This window comes from Cariama cristata, unplaced genomic scaffold (assembly GCF_000690535.1).
Source record: "Cariama cristata isolate BGI_N322 unplaced genomic scaffold, ASM69053v1 scaffold5349, whole genome shotgun sequence".
Lineage (NCBI taxonomy): Eukaryota > Metazoa > Chordata > Aves > Cariamiformes > Cariamidae > Cariama > Cariama cristata.
In genome coordinates, this window is record NW_009633905.1 from 1 (window position 1) to 11,881 (window position 11,881).

Genomic DNA, 11,881 nt, shown 5'->3' on the forward strand with positions numbered 1-11,881 from the left:
GGCCAGACCCCCGCGCCCCCCCCTTCCAGGCTGGGTCCCTCCGCGTCCTACCCGTGCAGACTGGGACCTGCCATGTCACCCCATCCAGGCTGGCACCTCCCACGCTTCGCCATCGAGTCTGGACACCCCCAACCCCTCCATGTTCTCCCACCTGCCTCCGAACCTCTTGGGTGGGAACCCCTATGTCCTTCCCATCCAGATTGGGACACACTTGGAACACCTATCCAGGGTGAGGCGGCAAGAAGGGGGTTCAGTTGGTGCCAGAGCTGGCGAGGGTGATGTGGGCTCAGCCACATCAAATCCCCCCTCAGCCAGCTGGAGAGGGATTTGGGTATGAGGGGGTCAGTTGAGGGGGCATTGGGGGTACCCTCCAAGCCTTTGTCCCACCTTTTGCACTTTCCTTGCTTTGCATTGAGCTGAGCTCCAGTCATCTCTCTGCGTTTGGGGATGTGGATGGAGATGGCAGAGGGGGTGCTTTACCCCGTGCCTCAGTTTCCCCAGCTGTCTGTGGGTGGGCAACGTGCCTGGTTTAGGGTACCATATCCCTACAGCCCCTCCCCTAGGTGCAGCTCTCCCTGTACCTCACCTAAACCCCATTTAGTGCTACCATTTTTGACACTTGTGGAGGGGTTTCCTACTGTTTGTTTTCCCAGTTGTGTTCCTGAAGCAGGTCCTGCAGCTCGTAGGGCTGTCAGTGCCTGGTGCAGGGACAGAGCACGTGGGGCCCTGAGGTGGGTAGGAGGGAGCACCCAGACAGGTTCTCTGCTCTCTCATACCTCACTTTTCTCCTGACTGAACCATCCCCAGCGCTGATATCTCCCCTGGGCACCGAGAGCCTTCCCTGTGTCAGTGGCAGCACCAGCCTCCTATAAGCAACCACTGCCCAAGGCCGGTCTCCCCCCACTTCACTGCAGCAGGCACTGGGGGAAGGCGGGAGGAGGTCAGGAGTCACTCCGCGGGGACACAGGAGCCACATCCAGCTAACTCCCTTCATGCTGGAGTTCCTGTTGTTTGGATCGGCAGTGAAAAACAGGAGATCAAAACAAAGCCAAGCCAGACTGGGAGTCCCTTTGCCTTGCTATTTATTCCAGCATAACCTAATTAAAGCAACAGGAAATATGCTTTCCCACAGTGGCTGGACATCTTTAAAAAGAAACAGCACAAATAAAAGCTCTGTGGGCCAGGTGAAAGAGGAGACAAGGGCAGCAGAGGCCAGGCTCCACAGCCTGAGGCACTGGGACGGATCTGCCCCAGGTATCTGTGTACCTGTCCACTTGCTGAGATGCCTCGCTGAGATGCTGACTGCTCTCACGGGGGCACTGGGGCATCTGGGGGTCCGTCTGAGATCTCCCAGGACAGGAGCTGCCACCCTGCTGTGCATCTCCCTCGGCACTCCGAAGAGTATCCCCGGGGTCTGGCCCCTCCACACAGAACGTCAGGAGCCCACTCATCACCCTGGGGGTGGGGTCTGTGCTGCCTTATTTGACAGGGCTGGAAGACAATCACAAATGCAACTGCCGATCTTTGCTTTTCCAGCGCTGGCTGGACCTCTGCGGAACACGTGAAGTGCTCTGAAAAAGAGCACTGGCAAGGCAGGGTGGGTGCAGCAAATGACAGGGCTGAAGGAGTATTTCAAATACTTTATTTAAAAAAAATTCCCAGTTAAAAACACATCGGCCATGCCTTTCTCTGAGTAAGAGGCAGAGCCTGTGCCCCAGGCCCCGGCTGGCCCTCGGCACTGTTCCCCAGCTGGGCAGCGCAGAGGCTGTGCTCCTGCCAGGAAGGCAAAGTGGTGCTGGGCTCCAGCTGGGGAGTGTTCACAGCTCTGAGCAGGCCCTCTCTTAAAAAACATTTAAAACCAGTTGGGAGAATAAACTCTGCAGTGTTGAAAAAGGAAAGAGAAAGGAGCAAGGGAGGCTCTGCCAGCACTGGAAGACTGTGGCTGGAGGGCCCACACTCCTGCCTGAGGAGAGCCACGATGTTCATGATGCACAGCAGCTTTTCTTCTTTAAGGAGGAAAAAATCAACCAACCAACAGTAATTTCTTCCAAATTTTCCCTGCAGCCAGAAATTTCACCAGTTGCTCACATAAACACGCCATCCTCACCATAGGAAATGCTCTTGCAGAAACCTGAGCCTTCTTTCTCTGCTAAACAACGTGCTTCAGATTCCCTGCAAATAAAGGGAGGCAGAAAAGGGTATTTGCACTGATATTTCAGCCTGATGGAGTGGCCCGGCCAGGGGCAGGGGTCCCCTCCCTACGTCTGACAGACTGGGCAGCGATACAGGAATTCCAGCCTCAGCGCAGACCCCGGTCCCTGCTGCCTCTCGCTCCCTTCACTGAGGCTGCTGCCCTCCTCTGGGCCAGACTTCAGGAACTACCAAGGGGAGATCCTGCCACCACTTCTGCTACAAGTTTCTCCTGCAGGTTCAGGATTCATGGGCCAGCACCAGAGGGGTGCACACTCACGCCCAGCTGCCTTGTCCTTCCTCTGGGCTGGCTGCACTGCCGGGAGTGCACAGCATAGATCCCTTCCTTCCAGCCCTAGAGCAATGCTGTTCCTCCTCCCCTCCTGGACAGGTCAGGGGGATATCCCCTCCCTAGGACTGGCCTGTGCTTGGGGATGGACACCTCAAGGCATCCACTGCCATTGTATCTCCCACCCACCTCCTCCTACTCTGTGTCTTAACACCAACACATCACAACATCCACAGAGAGTGAAAAGGGCTACTGAGCCCTGTCTTCCTGCCCCCAGCTCCTCCTGGGGACAGGGACAAGACAAATGGGCAATGGCATCGAACAAGGCTGGCAGAAGCTGGCAGGGCTCACCCAGCTGCCTGCCCTGGACTCTTAATAGCTTTCAGTCTCCTGCCTGGCTAGAGGACTGTCCCAGTTCCTGAGGAAATGCATGGAGATCAGGTGGGGAACCATCTTCCTTTGCCCTCAGGCAAACCCCAGCCCTGCACACAGCTCTCAGAGGAGCAAGGCTGCTCTGGCTCCACCCCAAGGGCCGATGGAGGGATGCCAGTACGGTGGGAGCCAGCCCCAGGGATGCTACACACGGTCCTGCCAAAGGCAGACTAGGGTCTCTTGTTAGGCCTGAAATAAGAGAGTAGCTGGGGCTTTGCAGGACTCCGGGCATACCACTTGGCAGCCAACCCTCTGTTCTGGAGCAGCTAAAGTGAGCCTGCAGGCTGGGCTGGCAGTCCCTGTCCTCTCCCTGCCGCTTCCCCACCCACAACTTCCCTTTAGACAAGGTGTTTCACATCTGTCCTGGTTTGGCTAAAACAGGACCATTTCTCCTTTCAGTAGATTTTCCTTTAGTTAAGTTTCTTCTAAGTAACCACGCTCTCTGAAGTTGACTACATGCTTTTCAGAGTCTGCTTTTAGAGCTGATGGAGCTTGATATCTGTAGTTGTTGCCGGGGTAGAAGTGGGATTGTTCTGCAGAAAGGCCCATGTGGGTGCTTGTTCCTATGGGACCCAGAGTCACTGTGGGCTCTCATGTGGTCTGCAGGTGCAGGGGTGGAAAAGGGTCACACCTGCAGGAAGCTGTGGCCAGGACAGGTGACCAAGGACTGACCAGTGAAGTATTCCATCCCACCCACCTGGATACTCGGTATAAAGCTCAGGGATCACGGGGGTCAGCTCTCTTTGCTTCACAGTCGCATCCCTGTGGGACTCTGGTCTCACTCTCCTGCCTCTGACCCCGGCCCATGCATTCCTGAATCTGATTTCTGTCTGCTGCAGAGCCCAGTGTGGGACATTCGGGTCCCTGCCTTGCTGCGTGAGCACTGCAAGCTGGTGCAGTGTGGCAAGCGGTCCCGCAGTCATAGTCAGGTTTTGTATAAATATTGGGTTTGTGTATTTTTGTTTCTGGTATTAGTAGTATTAGTATCAATATTATTTCTACTCTTTTTCATTGTTATTGTTTTGTCTAAGTAGTTTTAACTGTCCAACCCCTAAGTCTCTCTCCCTTTTCTCCTCTCCTTCCCCGTCTGGGGTTAATAGAGAGCACCTGCCACCTGCTTTAAGCACCGGACCAGCCCTAAACGGTGGCAACATCCCCAGCAGATGATGAAGACCTTCCCTGCCTCAGCCCTTCCCTGCCGGGCGGGGGGGGGGCTGGATACTCCGCACTCATACTAACTGCTCCGCACGGCAGCCAGGTCCACGGTTGCTGGGGCAGGACGGGATGGAAAGCCCAGCCACCACCAGCACAGCCAAGCGGGCAGCAAAGCAACGCTAGGAGTCAACAGTCAAGAGCAGGAGCCAGAGCTCTGCCGCTGTCAGTCTGTCCAGCACCCTGCCCCGCACCCAGCAGCTCTGTTCCCCCAGCGCTGGCAGTGCCACATTCTCCTGTGCAGCCCAGGGTAGGGGCTGCAGTTCTGCCTTGCTCCATCTGTCACTGTTTCACTGCTGAGGGGGATGGACCTCGCTTGCTCCTGCTACCTCCAGCACTGCCTCTGGAAAAATCAGTCCTGGAAAGCACTGGGGTCTTGGACCAGCCTCTCTGGTGGCTGGGGAGGGAGGAACGGGGTCTCTCCACTCTCCCCTCTGTCCCAGGCATGAGTTTTCCTCTCAGCAGGTGGTGCGACAGAGGGAATCCCACTATCCAGCACTCTAGCTTCCTGCTCCGTTTCAGCCACATGTCACACTGGCTGGGAAGCCTTTGGGTGCTCACCCACAGGTCTGGATCGGCTCGGGAGGCAACCTGGCTACCGCAGGGGAAAACACAGCGTGGCCTGGGACCAGCTGAGCACTGAGTGCAGGGCAGACCAAGCCTGGGGTCTCAGACCCCTTCCTGAGCAGACGAGCAGCCTGTCTGGGGCATAGACCACACTCATGTCAGCTGGTCCCCAAGCACACATCTGACTCCTTTGAGATGTACTGTCGGGAAGACAAAGACATCTGGGATCCACCTGTCTCCCATCCTTCCCTACAAATCCATGGTTATTAAATCCACTTCCTTCCACAAGCATGGAAGCCTTCCTAAGCACAAAACACACGTTCCCATCAGATCCAGCACTTGCAGCAGCAGTGGCATTGCAGTTCCTTCAGAAACACTCTCAGTTCCCAGGGGAAGTGGCTGTGAGCTGAGCTGGAAGTGTCACTCAATGGTGCAGAGGTGACATCCAGGCAGAGCACAGCCTGCAGTGCCCTGCTCCCTCTCCCCTCCCTGCTCCCAATGCTGGGGGATCCTGGTACTTCTCCTAAGTCTGATGTTGAAGAACGGACACTGAGGAGGGCATGAATTTTGAAACCTTCCTGCTCCTGAGACAGTCTGATGAGATCTGACAGCAGAAGAGAGGGGTTCTAGTTAAGCTGCCATTGCCTTGGGACCCCATAAATCAAACATGTATAGGGAAGAAGAGGGTTTATAACTGCCTCATGCTCCACATAGCACTTTGATGGATGACAGCAAAGAGAAGGACTGGTTTTTTGTGACATGACAAAGAAGGAAACAAAAATCATGATGTGTAGGAGAGAAAAGGAGCAGGGGAGCTGTATGTAATAAAACGCAGCAGTTGCAATCAGGTAGTGGAGCAAGCATTCCCAAAGAAGTGTTTCAACAGATCCACACTGAAGTCACTCATCTCCAAAGGACAGGCACAGACCAGTCCTGCAGGTTTGCACCTCCTCCCAGGCAGCAGTCCCTCACACAGGCTTGGGGACAACTGCCCGAACATGATACAGGTGGGGCTGATACTGTACCATGTTACTAGCCCACTTCAGCAAGCATGGAGTCTAGTCACTTGCCTTTTATCCATCTCTCTGTAAGACACTGTAAGACATGACTGTTTTCTGAGTTGCTTCCTCTGAGTTGAAGCACCCATGCTCTCTTGGGAACAAAGGACGGGAACTGCTCCAGGGCAAAGCACTGCCTCAGAGAAAAGACTTGTGCCAGGGATGTTTTTGTGTTGCAGGGTTCACGAACTGACAAGCTCCAGCCAAACTTGGATGCAGGAGGAGGATGTGAGCTTACAGTATAAACATGCAGAACCTGGACTTTTGATGAAACAAATGGTGATTTAAACCAGAGAGGCAGAGGAAGGTAAAATACTCTGTCAGGCTTGTAACGGGTGAGGCAGTGTATGCATGGGAAGTGGTAGCTAACCAAGCTGTGGTAACGCGACTGTCAGCAACTGGGAAGCACTAGGAGTCAAAACTGGGTTGGGGAACTGGAAAGGCTGGGGAACTCAAAAGCTAGCCATGGTGCAGGGGAAGGGCCAAATATGTCAGCTTTTCTCTCCTGAACTCAGACACAGTGGTATGAAAGGGAATGAAAACCATGCATCAGAAGCGGCTGGAATATGTCCCCCTGAAAGCATCTGCTTCTCATTCAGCCCTACACAGCCTCCAGGTCCTCCTGCATATAAACATTAAGCCCCAGCTCCAGGCAGTCCACTAAGAGATTTCTCTCTTATTCACAGGATAATCCCAGCTATGGTACCTTCCCTGCATCCAGGCTGAGACCTGGGCTCCTGCTCCCAGCTTCTTCTATCTAGCTGCAATTAGCTACCCTCCTCCGTAGGAAGCCTCTATGTGGGCACATGTGTCTGAGGCTGATGACACCCCAACCACGTCCAGCATGCGTTTCATCTCACTGAATGAATCTTAGAATCACAGAAGGGTTTGGGTTGGGAGGGATCTTGGAAGACCATCTAGTCCAACACCCCTACCATGGGCAGGGACACCTTCCACCAGATCAGGTTGCTCAAAGCCCCATCCAGCCTGGCCTTGAACACTTCCAGGGATGGGGCATCCACAGCTTCTCTAGGCAACCTGCTCCACTGTCTCACCACCTTCATCGAAAACCACTTCTTCCTTATGTTCAACCTAAACCTCCCTCGCTCAATTTAAAACCCCTGCCCCCTGTACTGTTGCTACAGGCCTTGGTAAAAAGTCCCTCTCTGTCTTTCTTAGGAGCCCTCTTTATATATTGAAAGGCTGCTATAATGTCTCCCTGGAGCCTTTTCTTCTCCAGGCTCAACAATCCCAACTCTCTCAGTCTGTCCTCACAGCAGAGGGGTTCCAGCCCTCGGACCATTTCCATGGCTGCCTCTGGATTCACTCCAACAGGTCCATGTCCTCCTTGTGCTGGGGACTCCAGAGCTGAACACAGTACTCCATGGGGGGTGCTCACCAGAGTGGAGCAAAGGGGGAGAATCCTCTCCCTCCAGCTGCTGGCCATGCTGCTGGTGATGCACCCAGGACACAGGTGGCTTTCCAGGCTGCGAGCGGACATGGCCAGCTCACGTCCAGTTTTTCACCCACCAGCATCCCTAAATCCTTCTTGGCAGAGCTGCTCTCAATCCCTTCATCCCCAGCCTGTACTGATATCAAGGCTTGCCCTGACTCAGGTGCAGGACCTTGTACTTGGCCTTGTTGAACCTCATGAGGTTCACATGGTCCCACTCCTCCAGCTTGTCAAGGTCCCCCTGGATGGCATGCCTTCCTTCAAGCATACCAACTGCACCACTCAGCTTGGTGTCATCTGCAAACTTGCTGATGGTGCACTCAATCCCACTGTCATGTCATTAATAAAGATATTGAACAGTATCGGCCCCAGTGCAAGACCCCTGAGGGACACCACTCATTACGGATTTCCACTTGGACATTGAGCCATTGACTACACCTCTTTGGATGCGTTCATCCAGCTGATTCCTTATCCACCTAACACTCCATCCATCAAATCTGTATCTCTCCAGTTTTCAGACAAGGATGTTGTGTGGGACCATGGCAAAGGCCTTACGGAAGTCCAGGTAGACAACATCAGTTGCTCTTCCCTTATCCACCAATGAAGTTGCTCCATTGTAAAGGCCACCAGATGAGTCAGGCATGATTTGCCTTTTATGAAGCCATGTTGGCTGTCTCTAATCACCTCCCTGTCATCCATATGCCTTGACATAGTTTCCAGGAGGATCAGCTCTATGATCTTACTGGGCACAGAGGTGTGGCTGACTAGTTGGTAGTTCTCAGGGTCTTCCTTTTTACCATTTTTAAAAATAGGTGTGATGTTTCCCTTTTTCCAGTCACTGGGGACTTCACTTGACTGTCATGACTTTTCAAATATGATGATGACTGTATTTTTCAAGTATGACCTCTCATCATGACTGGCTGTTTATTTGCAACATCATCAATTCTCTACAAACTTGACCTTACTTTTAAAAAAAACCCCGCCTCTTAACAAGGTAACAGAAGCATAACCCAAGCCACTACCAGGAATGTTGTGGCCATCCGTCCATCTGTTAGAAGATTTCAATAAAAACTGACTTTAATTTAGGCTGTGAGACAAGGTTTAAAGAGTTTGGGCATATGGCTCCTATTAAACTGGTCCATTCACAAGGAGTGATCTGTGCAGTGTCATGCATGTCCCACAGGCCAGAGCAGTCCATCTCGCCCAAGACCCACTCACTGCCTGCTGCTTTCCCACGGGGCTTCCAGATGTGGCCAGGGAGAGGGTGGGGGCCTCCCAGCTTGTGCTTGCTCTTGCCTGACATCCTTCCTATAAGCCCCTGCCTTCTTCAGCAGGCTTCACAAGCTAGTGCTGGCAGATAGGATGGACAGAAGTGCCATGGCAGCCTGAAGTCCCCTTCCTTCCTCTGCCCTGTCTCCAAGGAGTTGCAGTTCCAAAGCACCAACCATAAGCCATGAACTGAGCCCCAGGGCACCAAGTCATTCCTCATTTTGAGTGCTGCATGGTGGGACAGGACAGAGCAGATGATCATCTGCTCCTCAAGCTTCGGTAATGAACCAGACCCTCAGCAACTCCTTGTCCCCCGCACAATGGATTTCCAGAACAGTGGCTGTCCCCAGGATGATGCTCTGCTGAGTTGGCAGCAATATCCTCTTGACTTTCCAGAAGCCCCTTTCTCACAAAATGCTTTCAGCCCTACCAAGACAGTGTACCCTGCAATCTTTTCTCAATGGCCAGTGCAGACGTGCGCCCACTACTTTGTACCAACAGGTGTTTGCCAGGCAATGCTGTTACGCCAACCTGCTCCATCACCTCTTGTGATCTCTGTGTGACATGCTGAAAATTGGTCCCCTGTAAAGATCCAGCTGACTTTAACCGATTTATTTTTTTTTTTTTAAGCCTTTGCTCTTTGCTTCCTTTTTCCAAATCAGTGGATGTGAAAGTCTCAGTGGCACACAGACTTGGCATAAGGAGTCTCAGTTCTTGGTGTAATGGTGTTATAAGCTAGGTACTCTGACACTTAAAAAATAATGGAATAGAAACTCCTATTTTTCTCCTAAAAGGAGCTGGGACATCTTTCTCATTTCATCTTTGGGAACTGCAGCAAGTTCTGAGGGTTTATAAAACTGCTGGGTCCAGTTAATCCCAGGTGAAGATGTGCTGCTTGAAGAGATGGAACAGATTAAGGCCCTTCAGCTTGGAAAAGAGATGGTAGTGGAAGTGTGACACAGGTCTGTGAAACCAGACTGGCATTGGGAAGGTGAATAGGAACCAGTTAACTTGCTGTTAACTGTCAAGAACAAGATGGCACTCTGCGAAATTACCCAACACCAAGTTTTACAAAGAAAGTAGTTTTCCACACGTCAACCATGAAACTCACTGCTGTGGACACCCAATGTCTAAATAAGTCTGGAAAAGGCATGGAGGAACTAATGGAGGACAGGTTCCTTGGCGGAACTCTAATGTGCATCCAGCAACAATGCCTGGCTGGGAAACCCCAAAACCACCAAATCCAAGAAGCTGGGTAAAGATACCACAAAAAAGGATATATAAAACCAACTGCCATGCTTCTCTTAGAAATGCAGATTTACAGACATATTTACAGATACACCTACTAAGCCTACCTTCCCGTAGTGAGCTACATACTCTCCTGACTTTAGTAACCACCTTTGCATTCAGTGACATTTTTATTAAACATCAAGAAGCTAACACAAGGAGAATGGCTTCTTCACATATGTGAGCAGTAAGCAGAAGCCCAGGGAAGACATAGGCCCACTGCTAACAAGGGCAGGGAAACCAATTACTAATAATGCTGACATGACAGATGTTCTCAATACCTTCTCTACCTCTGTCTTTACTGGCACAGCTGAACCCTAGATCACAGGAACATGTACCTACAACAATGTATGTGTCCACCCACCAGCAGGGATGGGTGGTCTGTGACCTCCTGCAAAGGTTCAATCCAGATAAATCTATGTTAAGAGAAGTGGCTGACATTGTTGCAAGGCCACCGTCTATAATATTTGAAAAATCGTGGAGATCAGGGGATATCCCTGATTACCAGAAGAGGGCAACTGTCACACCCATCTACAAGGAAGGCTCAAAAGAGGACCCAGAAAACAACAGGTGCATTAGTCTTCAATCCCTGGAAAAGTCATGGAATGAGTCCTCCTAGAAACTTACAAACCAAATGAAGCAGGTGACTGGGAAAAGTCAGCATGGATTTACCAAGGGCAAATCATGCCAGGCTGATATGGTCATCTTCTACAACAAAATAACATCTTCTGTCGACATGGGGAGAGCAGTGGATGTTGTTCAGCTGGATTTCAGCAAAGCATTTGACACTGTTTCCCACAGCCTCCTCCTGTGGGAGGCAAGATACAGACTGGACGAGTGGTCTGCAAAGTGGGTAGGGAGGGAATTGGCTCACAGCCAGCACACGCAGGGTGGTGATCAATGCTTTTTTACTCAGGCTGGCAGCCTGCCACAAGTGGGGTTCCCCAGGGATCGACACTGGGCCCCACATTGTTCAACATCATCATAAACAATTTGGATGATGGGATTGAAAGCAAACCCACCAAGTTTGCTGATGACACCAAACTGGGTGCTGAGGTGGACACATCAGAAGGGAGAGCCATCTTATAGAGACCTGGACGAGCTGGAAGAGTGGGCTAACAAGAACAGTATGAAGTTTAACAAAGACAAGGGTAAGGTCCTGCACCTGGGACGGCATAAACAAAAAGCCCAGTTCAGGCTAGGATCTGTGTGGCTGGGGAGCAGCCTTGCTGAAAGGGAACTGCGAGTCCTGGTGGATAGCAAGCCATACATGATCCAGCAGGGCGCTGCAGCAGCAACGAAGGCAAATTGGATCCTGGGTAGCATCTGCAGGAGCATCACTAGCAGAGACAGATCATCCCACTCTACTCGGTGCTTTTCGGCCGCGCCTGGCATACCGTGTCTTCTGGTCCCCACAAATCAAAAAAGGCATGGACAGACTGGAGAGGGTCCAAAGAAGGGCCATAAAGATGATCAAAGGACTGGAGAACCTGCCGTATGAGGAAAGGCTGATAGAGTTGGGTTTCTTCTCCCTGGAGAAGAGAAGGCTCAGGGGGACCTCATCACAGTATTCCAGTACTTGAAGGGCAGCTACAGAGAGGACAGAGGCTCTCTCTTCACAAGGAGCCACACGGAGAGGACAAGAGGCAACAGGTATGAGTTGCACCAGGAGAGGTTTCACCTCATTATAAGAAAGAAATTTTTTACGGTGAGAACAATCAGTCACGGAACAACCTCCCCAGGGATGTGGTAGAGTCCCCACGGCTAGAGGTTTTCAAGACGTGACTGGAGAGAGTGCTGGATAATCTCATCTAGGCTCCCTTTCCCACAAAAGTTTGGGCCAGATGATCTTTGAAGTCCCTTACAGCCTAGGCTGTTCTATGATTCTAATAAGGATAAGGTCCCATGCTCCTCTGCTCAGTCAGAGGAAAGGCAATGGCAACTTTCGCTAACAGGGACCCACAGCTCTGAGCTGATGTGCTACTAACACTGAGAATCCCAAGTGAAGCAGGAGACAGATGACATTGTACACAATGAGCAGTCAAGTGAATGTGGTTCATCTTTCTAGTCAACGAGCAAGACTCCAACAAGCTTTCCTGAAGTGCTCTCTAAAAAGACCTGTGA

The 11,881-nt window shown here is 51.7% G+C and overlaps 1 protein-coding gene across 1 annotated transcript in view; it reads right to left on the minus strand.

Moving 5' to 3' along the window:
- Positions 1-2,149: 2,149 nt before the first annotated feature.
- The window catches only part of LOC104166851 (histone deacetylase 8-like), a gene marked incomplete at its 5' end in the record, with an annotated part of 21,140 nt that continues 11,408 nt past the window's right edge, over positions 2,150-11,881 (minus strand). Inside the window, one exon of the mRNA XM_009706941.1 lies at positions 2,150-2,172. Coding sequence (XP_009705243.1) covers positions 2,150-2,172 — 23 coding nt within the window. The remainder of the gene's footprint in view (positions 2,173-11,881) is intronic.